At 47.4% G+C, this 20,004-nt stretch overlaps 8 protein-coding genes across 8 annotated transcripts; 4 read left to right on the plus strand and 4 right to left on the minus strand.

Moving 5' to 3' along the window:
* Positions 1-229: 229 nt before the first annotated feature.
* On the minus strand, positions 230-877 carry LOC140263471 (feather keratin 3-like). The gene is made up of 2 exons (XM_072358363.1): positions 818-877; positions 230-616 (listed from the first exon to the last, which is right to left on the minus strand). The coding sequence occupies exon 2, from the start codon at positions 593-595 to the stop codon at positions 230-232; it is 366 nt and encodes a 121-aa protein (XP_072214464.1). The 5' UTR covers positions 596-616; positions 818-877.
* A 724-nt stretch (positions 878-1,601) lies between these two features.
* LOC140263467 (scale keratin-like) lies at positions 1,602-2,112 on the plus strand. Its single transcript, XM_072358358.1, has 2 exons — positions 1,602-1,618; positions 1,728-2,112. Exon 2 carries the CDS (start codon positions 1,750-1,752, stop codon positions 2,110-2,112), a length of 363 nt encoding a protein of 120 aa, XP_072214459.1. The 5' UTR covers positions 1,602-1,618; positions 1,728-1,749.
* Positions 2,113-3,742: 1,630 nt separating this feature from the next.
* Positions 3,743-4,105, minus strand: LOC140263469 (scale keratin-like). Its single transcript, XM_072358360.1, has one exon. The coding sequence runs from the start codon at positions 4,103-4,105 to the stop codon at positions 3,743-3,745; it is 363 nt and encodes a 120-aa protein (XP_072214461.1).
* Positions 4,106-5,225: 1,120 nt separating this feature from the next.
* On the plus strand, positions 5,226-5,603 carry LOC140263468 (scale keratin-like). The gene has a single exon (XM_072358359.1). It carries the CDS (start codon positions 5,241-5,243, stop codon positions 5,601-5,603), a length of 363 nt encoding a protein of 120 aa, XP_072214460.1. The 5' UTR covers positions 5,226-5,240.
* A 2,192-nt stretch (positions 5,604-7,795) lies between these two features.
* Positions 7,796-13,758, minus strand: LOC140263465 (scale keratin-like). The gene is made up of 2 exons (XM_072358356.1): positions 13,658-13,758; positions 7,796-8,633 (listed from the first exon to the last, which is right to left on the minus strand). Exon 2 carries the CDS (start codon positions 8,610-8,612, stop codon positions 8,115-8,117), a length of 498 nt encoding a protein of 165 aa, XP_072214457.1. The 5' UTR covers positions 8,613-8,633; positions 13,658-13,758; the 3' UTR covers positions 7,796-8,114.
* Positions 11,998-12,495, plus strand: LOC140263466 (scale keratin-like). Its single transcript, XM_072358357.1, has one exon. The coding sequence runs from the start codon at positions 11,998-12,000 to the stop codon at positions 12,493-12,495; it is 498 nt and encodes a 165-aa protein (XP_072214458.1).
* Positions 13,759-14,510: 752 nt separating the features above from the next.
* Positions 14,511-14,987, minus strand: LOC140263494 (scale keratin-like). Its single transcript, XM_072358402.1, has one exon. It carries the CDS (start codon positions 14,985-14,987, stop codon positions 14,511-14,513), a length of 477 nt encoding a protein of 158 aa, XP_072214503.1.
* Positions 14,988-18,616: 3,629 nt separating this feature from the next.
* On the plus strand, positions 18,617-19,093 carry LOC140263472 (scale keratin-like). The gene has a single exon (XM_072358364.1). It carries the CDS (start codon positions 18,617-18,619, stop codon positions 19,091-19,093), a length of 477 nt encoding a protein of 158 aa, XP_072214465.1.
* Positions 19,094-20,004: the final 911 nt, after the last annotated feature.

A 20,004-nucleotide genomic window follows, 5' to 3' on the forward strand; every position in this document is an offset into this window, starting at 1 on the left:
GTTCCCAATGGGGCAGAAGGGGAAAAGAGAGCAAATATCAGGCTGGGCAGGGAATCCTGGCCATGGACTATGAGAAGCAACTAAGAATGCAGAGACTGTGAAGGTGCCAACAGTGCCAGCTCCACAGGTCCCAGCCGCAGCCACAAATGCTCAGCACTCTGCAGCACACCATGCCCAGAAATTCAGGCATGGGGATACTGGTGGTGCTGGCTGTGGACAGAGCCTGAGTTTAGCAGGGCCCGCAGGTGTCCCAGAGCTTCCTGCTGTAGCGGGGCAAGGGGCAGGGGCTGCAGGCAGGAGAAGTGTAGGGTCTGCCAAAGGTGCAGAGGCCCCCCGAGCCCTGAGTGGCCCCGGCGCCGTAGAGGCCCCCCAGCCCCAGGGAGCCCCCAAAGGCGGGTGCTCCGGAGGAGCCCACCACGGCTTGCTGGGGGAAGGAGCTGAGGATGGGGCCGGGGAAGGTGACGACGACGGGCGGTGGCTGGATGAAGGCCGTCGAGTCGGGGCACTGGCGCGCGCACAGCTCGTTGCAGCTCTCAGCGATGGGCTGGGGCACGGCCACGCTGGTTTTGGGTGGGCACAGGTCGTAGCAAGACATCTTGGGCTGAGAGAGATGAGCCTGCAGTGCAAAGACAGAAAGCGTAGAGCTGGGAGTGAGGAGATGCCCAGGCAGAGCTAAGCCCGTGAACACGGACTTCTCTACACACAGCAGGACCACAGCCTCTGCCACTGCTGCATGGCCATAGTCACCCCACAGCACCCTGCTCTCCTGCCAGGGAGATCCATACAAGGACCAGCCAGAGGAGGCCCAGCCACTCACCTTTCTCCCAAGCTGAGCCAGGAAGGAGTGCTGGATGCTGGTGCTCACCCAGGGCACTGCTTTTATGGGGACTGGAGAGGATGGGGAGGAGCTGGCCATGATGGGGGCACGTGGCTCTCAGCAGCCAAACCCCAATCTGCCATGTACATACCATGGGGCTGTTCTGCTGATACCATTTCTCTGGCAGCCCCTACCCGCTGTCTCAGCCCCTGCAATTACCCTGCTCGGATACTGTCCAGCCCTCTGATAATTGGCAAATTAGGTCTGCTGCCCTCTCATTGTCAGTCTGTGTAAGAGGGAAGAGAGCATGACAAATGCTGAGTGGTGTTTGCATGCATGCCACAGCACTTCCCCAAGGGCTTGGTTTTGCTGTGGCATCTTGCCAGTTGTATGGAGTACCAGGAACTTGGCTGTGGCACTGGGCAGGGAGGAGGACTTTCCCAGGCTTCCTGAACGCCACTGTCTGAATGATGAACACACTGCAGTTGTTATCTCTAGTCAGTCATGGTGATGAAACGCCAAATCAAAGGTTCTTCTCTTGGACGCTGCCTGCTCAGCACCATGCATTTGACCAACAAAGCATTAATTTGATGCAAGGTGGAATAGGGGCCACTGCTGGACCAGCCATGGGCTGCTGACTCAGGGAGGGCAGGGGCAGACCAGCCTGACCTCAGCATCTGGGAGTGCAGCCTCTGCCCATTGGCCCAGCGGGTGATGAGCTGTGGGACAGCCTGCATAAAAGCTGGGTCTGCACTGAGCTCTGCCAAGCACTGCTCTGGCCTCCTCCTCCTTGGGAACAGGGTAAGTCTGAGAGCACTTCTCCTGTTGCTCCTGACCCAGGCCAGCTTCAGGCCTCTGTGCCTGGGCTGCTGCCATCGGCTGCTCTCTTACACTCCCTGCCCTGTTGCAGAGCTCCATCCCATCAGCCCAAGATGTCTTGCTACGACCTGTGCCCACCCAAAACCAGCGTGGCCGTGCCCCAGCCCATCGCTGAGAGCTGCAACGAGCTGTGCGCGCGCCAGTGCCCCGACTCGACGGCCTTCATCCAGCCACCGCCCGTCGTCGTCACCTTCCCCGGCCCCATCCTCAGCTCCTTCCCCCAGCAAGCCGTGGTGGGCTCCTCCGGAGCACCCGCCTTTGGGGGCTCCCTGGGGCTGGGGGGCCTCTACGGCGCCGGGGCCACTCAGGGCTCGGGGGGCCTCTGCACCTTTGGCAGACCCTACACTTCTGTCTGCAGCCCCTGCCCCTTGCCCCGCTACAGCAGGAAGCTCTGGGACACCTGCGGGCCCTGCTAAACTCAGGCACAAGGCTCCTCTCCTCTTCCTTCCTCATCCTGTGTGCTGATCTGTAATTCCTACTTTGTCTTTCTTGGTCCTGAGCTTGACCCTGTGCTGGCTACTGCCTTGAAGATGCCTCAAGAAACACTTATGCTGGAGCCCCAGGCATCTCCAATCCTGCCTAGGACTGTAGTACATTTTGCTGTTGTGTTCTTTCCTGTCTTTACAATAAAATGAATCTGCATCCAAAGTTTGACTCTTGGACTTTTCTTCCTGGGCACAGTCTGTGCTCCAGGACTCCCTTCTCTCACACAGGGTCCCCATACTCAGCCCACAACAGGCTTTCAACCCCCAGCTGAACCTGGCAGTGTTTTCATGGGTCAAAGTCACAGGCCATGGCAGTTCTGGCTTTCATTATGTTGCTGCCCATCTTGATGAGCCCTATTTGAATGTAGGCTGCTCTGTGACCAGCAGGAAATGTACCAGCAGGGCATCTGCAATCCAACATCCCACCTCCTCAGGGTCTTCCCCAACTCCCATGCCCTCAGAAATATCCCCTCCGTGCCCAGTCTGTAGGCACAGATTGAGTTGAGAGGGAACTTCCAGAACACCATCCACTCCATTTGTGTCCTCAAGCTGTGCCACTCCAGCCCCTACAGACAATCAGTGGGTATCATGAATTAGAAGGGAATCCATCGTGAAGATAAAGTCTCCAACACGTGGCACCACTTTCATCCCGAATGCTCACCTGGAGAGCATCTGTGCTTGTCCACCCTCTCATTGGAGAGATTTTTCTTAAGTACACAGATAGTTAAAAATCCCCTCATGAAGCATTAAGCCATTCCAACATCCCACATCCCACCACCTGGCACAGCAAAACATTGAACTCAGTCTCTAACAAATAGGAGAAGATACAGTCAGAAACGCTTCTAGTCAATATTTCTCATCTCATCTTCTAACTTTGTGTTTAAGCTTCTATCACCTGGATCTTCTGCTTTTCAGGCCATATTCCTCCTAAACTGCATTCGATGCACTAATCATAGCCTTGATCCAGACTTTCTCACAAAGATCACAAGTGACTCAGTCAGTTCTTAGAGGAAAAAAGATGACCCAGAAACATCACTGAACACAGAGGGATCAGACCTTCATGCCACCCAGCCAGAGCTCGCTGCTGCTGTTTTAGATCTAGTGATTTACCCCAGTCTAGAACAAGTGGTCAGCTATCCCACCGACACAGCACCCCTGCTTTGATACTGCTTATCAATTTAATCTTCGTGCCACAAGCAAACTGAGTTGTGAATCAATGTCAGCACACATTAACTGCCATATTAACTACCCACACCCTGCTGTTCTAAGGGGAACCTGGGATTTCTCATCAGCAGCCTTTCTACCTCCCCGACTGCAACACAAATACTGTCTTTTTTCTGATAAAACAACAAGAGGGAAAATCCAAAGTTTGATGAAGGAAAACTTTATTGATGACAGAAGGCCTAAAGAATGGAATGGATTCTTAAAGGCAAGCTATGGAAGAAGATGAAGGCCAAGAAGGAAAGAAAATGGGCAGGAAGACAGGGGAAGGTGCCGTCATTGCCAGCAGCCCAGACCTCAGCTGGAGCTGGAGATGCTCAGCACTCCTCAGCACCTGAGTTTAGCAAGGCCCGCAGGTGTCCCAGAGCTTCCTGCTGTAGCGGGGCAAGGGGCAGGGGCTGCAGGCAGAAGTGTAGGGTCTGCCAAAGGTGCAGAGGCCCCCCGAGCCCTGAGTGGCCCCGGCGCCGTAGAGGCCCCCCAGCCCCAGGGAGCCCCCAAAGGCGGGTGCTCCGGAGGAGCCCACCACGGCTTGCTGGGGGAAGGAGCTGAGGATGGGGCCGGGGAAGGTGACGACGACGGGCGGTGGCTGGATGAAGGCCGTCGAGTCGGGGCACTGGCGCGCGCACAGCTCGTTGCAGCTCTCAGCGATGGGCTGGGGCACGGCCACGCTGGTTCTGGGTGGGCACAGGTCGTAGCAAGACATCTTGGGCTGATGGGATGGAGCTCTGCAACAGGGCAGGGAGTGTAAGAGAGCAGCCGATGGCAGCAGCCCAGGCACAGGGGCCTGAAGCTGGCCTGGGTCAGGAGCAGCAGGAGGTGCTCTCAGACTTACCCTGTTCCCAAGGAGGAGGAGGCCAGAGCAGTGCTTGGCAGAGCTCAGTGCAGACCCAGCTTTTATGCAGGCTGTCCCACAGCTCATCACCCGCTGGGCCAATGGGCAGAGGCTGCACTCCCAGATGCTGAGCTCAGGCTGGTCTGCCCCTGTCCTCCCTGAGTCAGCAGCCCATGGCTGGACCATCAGTGGCCCCTTTTCCACCTTGCATCAAATTAATGCTTCGTTGGTCAAATGCATGGTGCTGAGCAGGCAGTGTCCAAGAGAAGAACCTTTGATTTGGTGTTTCATCACCATGACTGACTAGAGATAACAACTGCAGTGTGTTCATCATTCAGACAGTGGCGTTCAGGAAGCCTGGGAAAGTCCTCCTCCCTGCCCAGTGTCACAGCCAAGTTCCTGGTACTCCATACAACTGGCGTGAAGCCACAGCAAAACCAAGCCCTTGGGGAATTGCTATGGCATGCATGGACGCTGGCATTCAGGCTCTGTTACACTTCTTACACAGGCTGAGGATGAGAAGCCTAATTTGCCCATTATCAGAGGGCTGACCAGTGTCTGAGCAGGGTAATTGCAGGGGCTGAGACAGCAGGTAGGGGCTGCCAGAGAAATGGTATCAGCAAAACAGCCCGATGTAATGCAGGAAGAGATTGTGGTTTGGCTGCTGAGAGCCACGTGCCCCCATCACGGCCAGCTCCTCCCCATCCTCTCCAGTCCCCATAAAAGCAGTGCCCTGGGTGAGCACCAGCATCCAGCACTGCTTCCTGGCTCCGCTTGGGAGAAAGGTGAGTGGCTGGGCCTCCTCTGGCAGGAGCTGCTGTGGGGCTCCCAGACAGGAGAGCAGGATACTGGGGGTAGCTTGGGCCTTACAGCAGTGATAGAGGCTGCAGCCGTGCTGTATGCATGGTAACCCCTGGTCACAGGTTTGGATCTGCCTGGGCATCTCCTCACTCACAGCTCTTTCCTTTCTGTCTTTGCACTGCAGGCTCATCTCTCTCAGCCCAAGATGTCTTGCTACGACCTGTGCCCACCCAAAACCAGCGTGGCCGTGCCCCAGCCCATCGCTGAGAGCTGCAACGAGCTGTGCGCGCGCCAGTGCCCCGACTCGACGGCCTTCATCCAGCCACCGCCCGTCGTCGTCACCTTCCCCGGCCCCATCCTCAGCTCCTTCCCCCAGCAAGCCGTGGTGGGCTCCTCCGGAGCACCCGCCTTTGGGGGCTCCCTGGGGCTGGGGGGCCTCTACGGCGCCGGGGCCACTCAGGGCTCAGGGGGCCTCTGCACCTTTGGCAGACCCTACACTTCTGTCTGCAGCCCCTGCCCCTTGCCCCGCTACAGCAGGAAGCTCTGGAACACCTGCGGGCCTTGCTAAACCCACACACAGACCCTCCTCTCTTCCTCCTTCTTCCTCCTCGTCCTGTTCACAAATGCGTAATGCCAGCTCGGTCCTGCAAGGTCCTTTCTGGGCCCTTTGTTGGTCATTGCTTTGAAGAAGCCTGAAGAAACACCTCCTGAAGCCCAAGGCATGTGCTGCCTACCTGGATCTTGTACACATCCCTTCTGTTTGTTGTGTCCTTTCCTGCCTTTATGATTAAACAAGGTTGCATCCAACACTCCAGTATTTGTCTTTTCTTTTCGGGAAGCAATGTGGGTTGTAGATCTTCATTCACTTGCACATGGCCAGCCCGTTTGGACAGGATAGTCTCTCAGCTTTCTTCTGAGCTAGTCTGTGTTTGCTTGGATCAGAGCCCCTGACTATGACTGCTCTGGCTCACACAGCCTTCTGCAGATCTCCAGTCTCCCTGTTTCGAGCACTGCATTGAGTTCCTCTCTTCCTTTCTTTTTGCCTGTATTACTCCAGAATCTTTTCTCCCCAGTCAGCAGCTGCATTGGCTTTTTGCTTTGTTAGTGAACAGAAATCATCCCTTCGCTGTCACTCCCATCTGTTAAACTATCTCGCTTTTCCAGTCCCAAAGTTTGATTCCCTCCCCTTTAATGCCAATCAGCTTTGTTCTAACTGTGTGTTAATTGGAATGCTTCCATATGACGGACCAGTGCCATTAATGCATACACATAAGGGGAGTTTTTCCAAGCCTAAGCCTTAAGTAATAAACCAGTAACCACCATCCATTCTTTTAATTCTCAAATGATATTAAACACAGACTGAAAGAGTATTGTTACATACTGTTTTGCAACCAGACATGACCTCACCGTGAACAAGCAAGCAGCTCAAATCAAGCTACGCAATCGTGTTAGCTGGGTGCTAATAGCTCTCACCAATCTTGTTATCTTGGGCTAGGCACTTGCTGTCTAACACATTATGCATCTGCTTTTAGCTAGCTTGCAGCCTGCCTGGCACTCTCAGCAAATCCACTGAACGTTTGGTAGGAGAAGCTCACGTGTTCAGTACCTAAGTACCTTTTAGAGATGGGCATGAGAATGGGGATCCCAGTGTTGAAGGGAAGAGAAACAAAAGGAACAGGGAAGGAATCAGGGCTTTGCTCAATTCAAAAGGTACCTGAGCCAAAGAGATGCAGGTTGGTGTGGCATAAAGTAGGATGCTAGTTGTTTAGCTCCAGGGAAACCAGCACAGCAGTGTCCTTACCTCAAGATGTGTGAGGCTGCAGGGCAGCAGTAGGAATGGAAAGCTCGCACCCAGAAGGCAGAAGGTCTTCTCCTCTCTGGCTGCTTGGGTTGCTTGCCCATTTGTGTGTCCCCTGGTGGAGATCCACGTTTTCATCTGAGTCCTACAGACTTCAGCACAGTCCCAGCTTCCTACAGACCCTCAACAAAATACGCTGTATTACCATCTTAAAATAAAACCAAGATGTGCTATGCAATAGTCAGGCTACTTTTGATTTCAACTCATTCCTACTTTCAGCATAGGGCCACCTGACATACCCACATACTTGGGGAATAGTGAAATGACCAGTTAAACTCACACATTCACTTTTGCATTGAAAGCGCCTGTGAAGTAATCCCTAAAGCATCTGTAAAGCAGCACTTTCCTTCTTCACTCAGCTGATGGGCTTGGCCTAAACTTCCTTGAGGCAACAATTGGCTTAGCAGTGAAGAGGCAACGAACACTGCTCATCAGCTCTCTATCTTAGAAGTCATCTCCCATTTATCTTCCTCCTATTGTTCTTTGTCTGAGTGTAATTTGAGAGAACTCCAGCCAGGTTTATGGCTTTATATGTGAACACGGTGACATTTTCTAGTTAACTTACACCAAGATTTAAAAACAAAAAGAACACCAACAATAAACTCGAACCAAACATTGGAAGCTCAATAGTTGGAATAATTAGAGATCCAAGATAATTCCATCTCAGTAGCAAAGGTAAATAGCTTCCTTCACTGCAGTATTATATGAGAGCTACCAAGGGCTCAACCACAAGGCAGCTCAGCCAGGAATATCAGTGGGCTGAGAACCTGCCCTGGACTGAGTGGAAGGCAGGGGAAGGGACACGCACACCCCTATTGGGACTGCAAAGGAAAACTAGAGAGTCAAGCAGTAGATACAGGCTTGTTTTATTGTATAGGCAGTAAAAGACACAACAGCAGGAATGCAACAGGCTCTGGTGGGAAGGAGTCCCATAGGGCTTCAGGAAAGGTGTTTCTTCAGGTTTTTCCCCAGCAGTGGCCAAAACAAGGCCAAGAAATGACCTCTGGGAGCATGGATGGAGTTGAACGTGCCTGGCCACTGACAAGGCACAGAAGAGATGAAAGAAGAAATTAGAAATGGGATTTAAGGGGCTATTCTGACTCCACTGCATTAAGAGGAAATCATTGATGCTCTGCCCCTTATTCAGGAACTCAGCTGAGGATCAGGATAGTACTGCCCATTTGCTGGTTTGCTCCCATGTAGGGAATATTCCTGCATGGCTTAGCAGGGCCCACAGCTGCCACGGCGGTACCTGCTGTACCTGTAGGAGTAAGGGCTGCAATAGCCAGAACCATAGGATCTACCATAGCCATACAGGCCCCCATAGCCCAGGGAGGAGCCTCCATAGCCATACAGGTCCCCATAGCCCAAGGAGGAGCCTCCATAGCCATACAGACCCCCATAGCCCAGGGAGGAGCCTCCATAGCCATACAGACCCCCATAGCCCAGGGAGGAGCCTCCTTGGCCATACAGACCCCTGTAGCCCAGGGAGGAGCCCCCAAAGCCCCCAAAGACGGGTGCTCCCGAGGATCCCACAACTGAATCCTGGGGGAAGGAGCTGAGGATGGGTCCAGGGAAGGTGACAACAACAGGAGGTGGCTGGATCACAGTTGTGGAGTCAGGGCACTGCCGGACGCATGGCTCATTCCCGCTGTCAGCGATGGGCTGGGGGCGGCTGATGCCACCAATGTTGGTGGGGCACAGGTCATAGCAGGACATCTTGTAGGAATGGAGGTCAATCTGTGTAATACCAAGTTGACTGTATTAAGCACAGTGCATTATTTGCATAACTCTAATCACTACAAAGCCCTCTACCTTTCTTTCAACAAAATAGTCCTTTGAAGCACACTAATTCCTCCATATGCATTAAAATTGAAAATTTAAAGCGGCAAAACTATTTCGTGAGATGCTTTGGTGAGTCATTGGATCAGCACAGGGCTTGGATTCCCCAAGAACCCAGTGTGGTGTTACATATGATTTCATGACTCGAGCTCATCTTTGCTACTGATCTTCTCTGTGCCTAATCTCTGGTAGCATTCATGAACTCATATCTTGAGTTCATTTTAAAGCAACTTGAGTGATCTGGAATAGAACAAATTAGACATAATGGAAGGTCCACTTCTAAGTGGAAACCTTTCCCATAAACCATGTAGATTTAAGCTCTTCCAAAATTATCCTCTTTATCTCAGTTACTGAAAGTGAAAAAGAGCAACAAGTATTGAACTTGTCACATAGTTTGCTCAACTGTTGGAAGTAAACTGATAATCAACTCTTTATGCCCTATCAAGAAACTTCTGGTTGGCTTAGAAATTAAATGCCAGCCCTGAACATGGTTGTGTGCCCATGGTTGAACCATTCCCATAGAATTTTCACCTAAAATTTTACTCATTAGTACTAATTAGAGACCATCTGACATTAAATCGCATAGAAAAGAGATACTACAGTAGCCGCAAAAAGCAGATTCAAACTTACCCAGTTCACCAAGAAGAGCAAGTGAAGAGATGAGGTTGGAAGAGCCCTGAGTGGAGAGTACTTTTATACAGCACAGACTGCCTGAGGGGTGAGAGGCTGGTTTTGTGAACATTAAGTTAATTAGCTGACACGACGCATATTTTTGGTATTGATACCTCCATAAAGTGATGAAATTCTCTTGCTTTCTGTTTTTGCTTATTGCTCGATTCCGGTTTTCATGCAACAGAACACGTTACATCACGCAAGGGTCTTTGATCTAAAACAGCGATGGGTGAAATGAGCACATCTTTCATCCTAAAACATGATTCATGAATCTAATATCAGTTTTCTATCCTCTTTGGAGTTGCACCATGTAGTAAGCTGCTTATATGTAGTTAATGCTTCTTTTGCTGTGTCATACAATGATGATATTTTATCACAAATAACCTGCTGAGAGTTCTAAGTACCTTACGTAAGGCTGCCTTGAACAGACGACTTTTGGGTGTTAAAACTTAAATCAAAGACCGCTCACAGCTGTTAAAGGGTTCCTGCCACTCTTTCACTTGTATTGCCAATAGGTAAAAACATCATCTTTAAGATATCAGTGTCTGAAGTGCCATTGAGGTGACACTAAACAGACAGATTCCCAGTGAACATCAGAAATACACATTCAGATACTCAAAACACTCAGCTTAGTTTATTCTACGAGTGTGAAAAGTTACATTTTCCAGAGATTCAGTTAATTCCAAGCTTGCTTGATCTTGCATCAAAAATAATGATTGACAGCATCTCTCAGCAGAAAGCAATTATGAGCTGGGAAACCACGGGGAAAAGAAAATAGTGGCTTTTGCTGAGGTTTCTTTCTTTACCACATTATTTTAATACCATATCATTATGATGGTTATTGTAATCATCATAATTATCAACCTAGTAATCTTCATATCACATATTGTTCCTAAATTATGAGCTTTGCCAGCTCTGGAGATTTCCTGTACTATAATACTGAGAACTTCCCCCAAGTTTTATGAGGGCATTCCAATGGACTTTTTAATACCTCGCAAGCAATCATTACCACTTTGTGTGCGCTGCGTCAGTATTACACGGAAAACCCAGATGCAAACACTTCCCTGTTATGTGAGATGATCACATTAAAATACAGAGGTTAAGGTCACTTGGGTCTTCAAAGTAATCAGTTTGTGGCTTATAACATTTCTTGGAACTTTGACTTTCTATTTGAAATCTCATTTCCATTTTACTGAGGCATGTATTTGTCCATGAGGAGTAATCTGGATGTGTTCACATTTAGCAACGAGATGACAAACAATGGTATGATGGTCACTGCCTTCATATCATGTCACAGTAATATAAAGGAAAGTCAAGTTTGATGGAAAAAAGCCTCAAAACTCCATTTCCAGAGAGGTTTGTGATGACCAGCTGAAGTATTCCTCTGTTCCCAATAGGGAAAGACAACTGGTAGAGAACTCTCCAAAAGGCAATCCTTATTTCCTGATCATTGCACTTGCCCTGTGATGCATGTTTGGAGTTAGAAGCATTAAGCTTGCAACAGACCTCCAGCCTTCATTGGAGCTCCTAAGTGAATTTAATCTTCTCTACAGGTAAGACACCTGCTCAACTGATTACACTAAAAGATGCTGTGAATGGATAAAAAGAAATTACTGCCCTTCCATCATCTTAATCATGTACGACTCTGAAATAAGTTGAGTCAGCTTGCTTGATCCCCTGAAGACCAATGAAACAAGAAAAAACTCCTGGAGATGATGGAGAGGTCTGTGATGGAGCGTGCCTGTCACGCTATGTGTGGGTTTGAAGTGCCTGCAATATGCAAACAAATAAAGCAAAAACAATTTCAACACTTAAAGGAACTGCGTGTCCCACAGTTTGGGGTTGGTACCTAATTAAGAACTCAAACACGGGATGCCTAACACCCCACAGGCAATGGAAGGAGTTGTATAAAAGCTCTCTCCTTGAGGTCCTTCTATCCACTTCTCTCGCCTTACTCGCCTTCGTGAATAGGGTAAGTCAGATTTCTTTCAAGCTGCAGAGATTAACTTGTCACAAAGCCTTGGTTTGAACTTCGAATCAAGTGCTCTTCACGTCTGTCAGACTGGGGGTGTTCTGTGATTGACTGTTTATGAAAATAATGCTTATTTTATTCCATTTGCATGTGAACCCTCATGAAGCCAGGCTCCAGAAAACAACTTTGAGGGTATTTCAAGCAGTTTTGTTTTCCCAGGCTTCTAACATCTTAATGCTGAAAGGGATTTCCTTGACTACCTACGACTCTACATACTGCTTTAAGATAAAGAATAGTTCATATACATAGGCAGAATGATGGCAATGTTCAACAGAGTTCTATACTACTGAGTTTGTAGCAAACAAGTAGATCTCAACTGGTACTATAAGACTGAAATTAACAGCAAATAACAAAAAATCACTTTTGAAAAGCACAGGAATTTGACATATTAAGGATAAGACCGTTCTTAAACTACAGTGCAAAGAAAGGATAGTAATAGGATGCATACTTCCCAGGTTTGTTACTGCTGGACTGTTTCATTGCAATCTAGTTTCTCCATATTTCTTTAATGCTAACATAAAGTTCTGTGGTTTGCAGATAGACCTCCGTTCCTACAAGATGTCCTGCTATGACCTGTGCCCCACCAACATTGGTGGCATCAGCCGCCCCCAGCCCATCGCTAACAGCGGGAACGAGCCATGCGTCCGGCAGTGCCCTGACTCCACAACTGTGATCCAGCCACCTCCTGTTGTTGTCACCTTCCCTGGACCCATGCTCAGCTCCTTCCCCCAGGATTCAGTTGTGGGATCCTCGGGAGCACCCGTCTTTGGGGGCTTTGGGGGCTCCTCCCTGGGTTACAGGGGTCTGTATGGCCAAGGAGGCTCCTCCCTGGGCTATGGGGGCCTGTATGGCTATGGAGGCTCCTCCCTGGGCTATGGGGGCCTGTATGGCTATGGAGGCTCCTCCCTGGGTTATGGGGGTCTGTATGGCTATGGAGGCTCCTCCCTGGGCTACGGGGGCCTGTATGGCTATGGTAGATCCTATGGTTCTGGCTACTGCAGCCCTTACTCCTACAGGTACAACAGGTACCGCCGTGGCAGCTGTGGGCCCTGCTAAGCCATGCAGGAATATTCCCCTCATGGAAGAGAATCAACAGATGAAATGCAATCGGTTCCCAACTGAAGAGCTCCATGTTGCTCTGATTCACGACCATTGAGGTGTTTCCCTTCAGCCCCTATCAAGTTTCTCCTCCAAATTCTGCTTTCTGTTTCTAAGATAATGCTTCTCCCTTCATGTTTCCATCATACCTTGGGTAAATGTAACAAAACTGCAGGAATTATTCCAGATTGTTTAGATAAACTAAAGCATGGGAAGGAAAATGAATCATGCAAATGTATCCCTTGCTGACGACCGGTGCCTTATTGTCTTGGAGACTCTGAACATGTATTAATTTCTCAGTACGATTAAAAGTTTACTGCATCAAACTTGCAAATTTCTGGTGTTCTTCTCTCATATTGTTATCCTAATTATTTATTAAGAAGCCTGCAACATATGAACATCTACACCATGTAGATGAAAACCCGAGAAGTAAATCATAAAAGAAAGACATGAGTCTACAAAAGCAGAGTTCAAGCCCTGAGAACAAAAGGAACGATCGCTCTGCTCTCCCCATATTCCAGATACACATATAAACATCTTAAATGGAAACGACATCCCAGAGAGGTTAGGGAGGCTTACCCACCAATTACAGATTAATAGCACTAAAGAAATACAACTAGAGATTCGTGGCTTTAAATGCTTTCCCAACCATTTAGAATCCACTGTTGTTTCACAGAATACCCCAAGTTGGAAGGGACCCATAGAGATCACTGAGTCCAGCCTATGGTAGTTGGGCTGATTTCATCTAGTTAAGTCATTGAGTTTTCTCCTTGAGTTTCAGGTATCCATTCCACTATTCAAACACCATCCTTGGGACAGACCTTACTGAAAACTGACTTAATTTCCTGTCAAACCCTTCAAGAACGAATATTCTCCAGTCAGCTTAATGCAAATTTTATACTCAGGGTGTAATTAACAGTCTGTATAATTAGGAAATACAACATGTTGAAAGAGACAAGAAAAACACAAAAGAACTCCGCAGTTTTGATTCATTACTGTTACCAAAAACAATATAAACAACCAGACCTCCATAAACACATCCTCAACACAGAGCTTCTCAGTTCCTCCTACATAGGAACATAAAGCCCATGCTTCTATCCCCTTTATATTACAGACCAACCTTTCAGATCCTCCTGGCTTTCTGGCTTCTCCCATCCACAAAAGAGCCACATTCCTCTGCAGATCCCTTCTTGTGGCAGCTCTTCCCATTCAGCAACCCCCCAGCCCCACTCTCAACCTTCTTAAATGCCTTCCTTCCCACCTGAGGGCCTCAGCTGTGGCTCGTTTCCCCATAATCTGCTCATCTGAGCCATTGGCTCTTCTATTGTGATCAAGGAAGATCACCAAGTGGCTCATTAGGAATGGGACGTTTAGTCTGGTTATTTTCTAAACGTTCTGTTATTCTTCCATCACCAGACCAGCTGGGAAGGGAAAATTCCTGCTCACAAATGTGAGCTTAGGGCAGCAAAGAGTGTCAGTGTTCACTGATGGATTGCTTTAAGCCTTTCTAATGTTTATCCTACATAAGGATTTATCTTTCTTCCTTCAGCCCTCTAACTAGAGAGTTTTTCTCCGCAGTAGTAGAAATTAAAACCAAAAGTTGATTTATCTGATTCAGAAGAAAATCACTTTAATAAGAAACATTCACAGAAAAGTATTACAGAATGCCAAGAGTAAACACTGGCGTGCAGACAGAACATTCCATAATTATTCTTTGGTTGAACAGAGGAATGCCATTAGATAAGAATCAAGAAAGGATGTAGTACCCACCAACTATACACATAGGAGGAGAAAGTAATCAGAGATCATGAGCAGAATGCAAGGAGATTAAAGATGCTCTGTGTGCTCTCAGCTCCACTGCAGTGGGATGGGATCAGTCAACTTCATATCATCTCCTTTGGGACTACTGCTATGGATCAAGGTTGTATCATGGAGTCACTGGATATTCTTCATGTCGGTTATTTCTGCATGGCTTAGCAGGGACCGCAGCTGCCACGACGGTATCTGTTGTACCGGTAGGAGTAAGGGCTGCAATAGCCGGAGCCATAGGATCTACCATAGCCATACAGGCCCCCATAACCAAGGGAGGAGCACCCATACAGACCCCCATAGCCCAGGGAAGAGCTTCCATAGCCCCCATAGCCCCCATAGCTCCCAAGGCCATACAGACCCCCATAGCCCAGAGAGGAACCTCCATAGCCATACAGACCCCCATAGCCCAGGGAGGAGCCCCCAAAGCCCCCAAGAACGGGAGCTCCAGAGGATCCCACCACAGATTGCTGGGGGAAGGAGCTGAGGATGGGTCCAGGGAAGGTGATGAGGACGGGAGGTGGCTGGATCACGGTTGTGGAGTCAGGGCACTGCCGGACACAGGGCTCATTGCAGCTGTCAGCAATGGGCTGGGTGCAGCTGATGCCACTGGTGGTGGAGCACAGATCGTAGCAGGACATCTTTTGGGGATGGATGGAAGCTGCAACACGCAGTGATGATGGGACTGAGTAGAAGACAAAGAAACACAAAGAAACGATTATATAAGTTTACACCAAGTTAATGAGTAGAATATAGGAGATTGAGCAAATAGCCAGTTTTGCTGAATTATATAGACACAGATTATGTGGCTTTCCCTGCCTGGATGGCTTACGAAGTCATTTGACACGACAGTAAAGGACAAATTGCTATGCTGTTATCCCAGTTCCCATCTAGGCAGCCACCGCCCCGAAATAAGCCATAAAATTTCACTATTAAATAAACATATGTACAAACTTTCTGGGCCAGGATGTCCTCCAAAAAGCTCTTTTGAAATGACCAGTCCCAAGATTCTATAAACTCCAGAATATGCAAAGGTTGCCATAGGTTAAATGCAAAGCAGTCGGGATAGCACAATGCAAGTCCCATATTCAACTAATACTGAGGCAATACCTCTGCAATGCTCCCCATATGCATTTGTCAGCCCAGAGCTGATGCTCAGTTGTCTGTCCCAATACAATACAGATGTACTCAACAACCTGGATCAGCTAAGGTTAAATCCAACATTCAAGAGGTAGCAATAGAGAAGAAGCAGCAATAGAGAAGAAGCAGACTTACCTGAGCCACCAAGAAGTCAAGGGAAAGGTCTGGAAGAGCTATGAGAGAGAGGAGCTTTTATAGCTGATCAGAGCAACCGGAGGTACAAGATAAACATTTGTTGCCCGCCCCAATTTCAAACCTAAGTAAGCCATCAAGATGATGACACTGCTTTGTTCATTATTGGAGTTTACAAGTCCTTTCAAAATTCTCTTGTAAAAGAACCTGAACATCACATTAGATGACGGGGAATTCTTTCATCTTGTGACCTGTTGGGGAGAATGAATACCTGGCATTAATCCATGAATTTCTTTGAAATTACGAAAGAAGGAATTGCGCTTGCTCCCCTTGTATTAAACGCCCGGAGAGCTACTCATGGGTTTATCAGTATAATAAACTGCTGTCATGGACATGATTTTTGTTTCAGAACATATAATTCACATTGCAGCCTGCCCAAACAGCAGATGAAGACTGACGGTGCAATGTGTAGGAAGGTTGGGGGTGGTTTCTGCATGCTTAGCTTCCCCACCCACAGGTGGAGGACCCGGCATCTCTGGCTGTTGGTACCTTTTGGTTGTGAAGGGGACAATTCAACCCCTCCAGGCACCTGCAAGATTTGCTTTAGTTCTGCTTTTTACATAGGGTAGGATTCCCACAATAGGAAATGGAAATTCGAGCAGAAAAATAGCACAGTCCTTAGGTATTGAAGTTCTGGGGTTTCACTTTGTGCACACATCAGCTGAGGGGGTTTCTCCTCCCAGCACTCACTTAAACTTTGCTTTCAGATGCAAGAATAGAAATTGGGGCAGAAGTGCTTTGAGTTGCTGACATTGATTCTCAGGAATTTGTGACCTGTTATGTTCAAGTCCAGGACAGCGCTGAGCTGGCAGTTTCAACAAGTAGAGAACAATTATGCACTTGGAATGCATTGTGAAAAATAAAGGCTGGCTCTTCCCTTGTTTACAGATGTGTTATTTTAATACTGCAGACTCTATGCCATAGATTTGCATAAATTATCAGGTGGGTCTCTCGGCCTTTGAAGTGGTTGGAAGTTTTTCTGGGTAATTTTTTCAAGCTTCCAGGGAGCAAGTCTTTTCAACTGCCACAAATCATCCACAATGGCTTGAGAATGCATTCTTACAATTAGACTAAATGCGTGTACCTGGATTTAGGAGCCTAGCAATTATGAAATGATATCACATTATATAAGTCAAGGTCGTTTGTGTTCTTGCTATAATCAGTTCATGACTGTTTTACTCCGTGGAGAAATATGAAATGAAACACAGACTTTTCAATGACAGAGAGCTTATTAAATGGGTGTAGCTTTGTCACCCCCAGTTGCGCATCAGACCACGAAAACAAAGATAATGGAAAAGCTGAAGAAAAGCATTAGCATTGCTCCTCCTCTACCACTAAAGACACGAACAGGGCGATAACAGGAATGAGTTTGATGTCGAAGCATTTGAGATGAAAGAGACCTCTGTGACGAAATGCAGCTCTGGTATTTCATGAGAGTTTGAATCAATGGTTGGCCAAACCTTGATGACCTCCATATCACATTAATTTGGGGTTTGCCCCAATTAGGCACATGTACGAATTGTATCTCAGGTGATCCCCGTGATCTGGGGAACTGTATAAAAACTCTCTGAACCAAGAGCTCTTCATTCCACCCTGCTTGCTTTATTCTCCCCGTGAAGAGGGTAAGTATCATTCTATCATGATCTAAAATCCAAATCTCTCTTTTTTGATTGTTTTAATACGTATAGAATCATCTCTAAATACTCTAAGATTCTTAATAATGATGGATTCTCTCTCAGTAAGCTTATTTTTTCTTGCATAGTATTGGACATCACTGTATTCTTCAAAAAATGGTCATTTCCTCTTAATACGAACTTGAGCTACCAAAGCAGCATTCAAAACTTTAGCAGAAACCTATTCATGTCACTGGGAAACTTTTAAGGAAGATATCCATGATGTTCTTAATTCATCTTTTTATATGTGTCGTATTATGAGGGGAACAGCTGGGCCAGAAAAATGCAGAAATATTGTCAAAAGAGACAGTGGAATATAGAGATGAAACTAGAAAACCTCAACCTTCACGTTGTCCTTCATCTGAGCAAGGAGTTGGGCCAAATGACCTTCAGAAATCTTTTCTAATCTACTATTTTCCATGATTCAATGATTCAGAATGGTTCTAGTGAAAAAAATAATTGCTCACAGGAGATGCTGAGCCTTTTCCATGGGTTTTCCTGGAAACTGGCTCAGATCCTATGGTGACAATCTTTCTGAAGAGCTCAGCACCCAATGAATGTATCTGCAGTAGAATCCAATCTACAGTTGACTGAATGTACCAGTTTCACCCCGGAGAAACCAAACAAATAATTTTCTCATCCACCCTGTGACTCTCAATCTACTTTGCAAACACTTCAGGGCAGGGAATGCCTTATTTAATCTGTTTTTCTAGCAGGCTCAGGATGCCGGCAGCTTGATTTTAGCTATTGCTTTTGGAAACAAGTTAGGAGTCAATATGTCAGAGTTGTTATTGTAGCTACCCATTAATTTACTGCAAGAGCTTCACTGGTATTCAGGTTACTCTGCTTTGTTTTTGCCTGTATAAAACAAAATGTGAAACAACCTCTTAGATGCAGATACTGTGAGAGTGACTGCAAAATATAGTGGAAGCAATTGGCAAAGAATGTGGTCGGTTCTTGTAGTGATTGAGAGCTGGGTAGAACAAAGAGCTTCTTCTAATAGGAAAGCAAGCATGGGAAATTAGGAAGGAGGCTATAAAAGGAGTGACTTTTCAAAATGGAACCTGAGCAATGCTTGTTTTTACAAGGGAGAGAGAGAGACTGATTAATTGTATTGAAGAGGAAGAAGTACAGCCAAGATCTGAGATATAAAGCCATTATTCTTGTCCATGCATCCAACTTTTAAACTCTTTTCTTCAGTAGAGCTTGTGCCTTCCATTTACTCATCATCACTGTGTGTTGCAGCTTCCATCCATTCCCAAAAGATGTCCTGCTACGATCTGTGCTCCACCACCAGTGGCATCAGCTGCACCCAGCCCATCGCTGACAGCTGCAATGAGCCCTGTGTCCGGCAGTGCCCTGACTCCACAACCGTGATCCAGCCACCTCCTGTCGTCGTCACCTTCCCTGGACCCATCCTCAGCTCCTTCCCCCAGCAATCTGTGGTGGGATCCTCTGGAGCTCCCGTTCTTGGGGGCTTTGGGGGCTCCTCCCTGGGCTATGGGGGTCTGTATGGCTATGGAGGCTCCTCTCTGGGCTATGGGGGTCTGTATGGCCTTGGGAGCTATGGGGGCTATGGGGGCTATGGAAGCTCCTCCCTGGGCTATGGGGGTCTGTATGGGTGCTCCTCCCTTGGTTATGGGGGCCTGTATGGCTATGGTAGATCCTATGGCTCCGGCTATTGCAGCCCTTACTCCTACCGGTACAACAGATACCGTCGTGGCAGCTGCGGTCCCTGCTAAACACAACAGGAAAATCCACTGAATGAAGTACCAGTGAAGAACAAAATGCATTTTGCCTTTGAATTTTTCTCTGGTACCTTCGTGGGTTCAATCTCTTGTTTCTGTTTTATCATACTTGTTTGTGAGTGCAGTGAGATGTGTCACATCCTGCATATACATACTTGATTCTGTGATACTTGTTTATTCTTTCCATTCTCATTAAAATTCCAACTGCATCATTTAAAAGAAAGAAAAGTCTATTGTGGTTCATTGGTTCCACCCATTCGGAGTTTGCCAACTGTTGAACATAGAGCTACAATACCACTGTGCAAACATTGCCCACATGGTGGGAATCTCCATTAGAAGCCCTTACTAGATTTGTTTCACCACTGATCTGCACCAACATGATCACAATGTACCTGAACGGATGAGCTTTCTTGACACATTACTCCATTAGATTTCCCCCTCTGTGAGATAAAACTTTGAACAACTACACACTGAACCCTTGTTTCTTCCACTGTAGACTTATAATCTAATGTGTCATAATGTATTCTAAACACAGCCCTTAATGGAAGATAGGTAGCTGATACCAAATTAATGTTGGAATTGGTGTTTCTCTAGCACAGATCTGCCCAGGTTCAACCAGTTGAATTATCTTTCTCTGGTAAATCCTGGCTGTGTGTAGGTGACACTTCTGCCAATCCATTTGCATGCATTCACCCATTTGCATGAGTACCCATTTGCATGGGTAGCCTCAAACCAAGTAAAAGTACTGCACCACATATGGTCTATCTGTTTTTGCTATCAGAAAAGCATGTAACTGTCTCCTGATGAAGCAGATACTTATCATATAAGATGGTTCCTTCCCATGGTTCAGCTGCCAAAAGATCCTGGGCTACATATTTACCTACAGCTTAACAGCACAACTCACT

This window comes from Excalfactoria chinensis, chromosome 31, assembly GCF_039878825.1.
Source record: "Excalfactoria chinensis isolate bCotChi1 chromosome 31, bCotChi1.hap2, whole genome shotgun sequence".
Taxonomy (NCBI): Eukaryota; Metazoa; Chordata; class Aves; order Galliformes; family Phasianidae; genus Excalfactoria; species Excalfactoria chinensis.

Coding starts and splice junctions, on each gene's coding strand:
- LOC140263466 (XM_072358357.1), top strand. CDS start 11,998: ATGTCCTGCTATGACCTGTGCCCCACCAACATTGGTGGCATCAGCCGC.
- LOC140263469 (XM_072358360.1), bottom strand. CDS start 4,105: ATGTCTTGCTACGACCTGTGCCCACCCAGAACCAGCGTGGCCGTGCCC.
- LOC140263465 (XM_072358356.1), bottom strand. CDS start 8,612: ATGTCCTGCTATGACCTGTGCCCCACCAACATTGGTGGCATCAGCCGC.
- LOC140263472 (XM_072358364.1), top strand. CDS start 18,617: ATGTCCTGCTACGATCTGTGCTCCACCACCAGTGGCATCAGCTGCACC.
- LOC140263468 (XM_072358359.1), top strand. CDS start 5,241: ATGTCTTGCTACGACCTGTGCCCACCCAAAACCAGCGTGGCCGTGCCC.
- LOC140263467 (XM_072358358.1), top strand. CDS start 1,750: ATGTCTTGCTACGACCTGTGCCCACCCAAAACCAGCGTGGCCGTGCCC.
- LOC140263494 (XM_072358402.1), bottom strand. CDS start 14,987: ATGTCCTGCTACGATCTGTGCTCCACCACCAGTGGCATCAGCTGCACC.
- LOC140263471 (XM_072358363.1), bottom strand. CDS start 595: ATGTCTTGCTACGACCTGTGCCCACCCAAAACCAGCGTGGCCGTGCCC.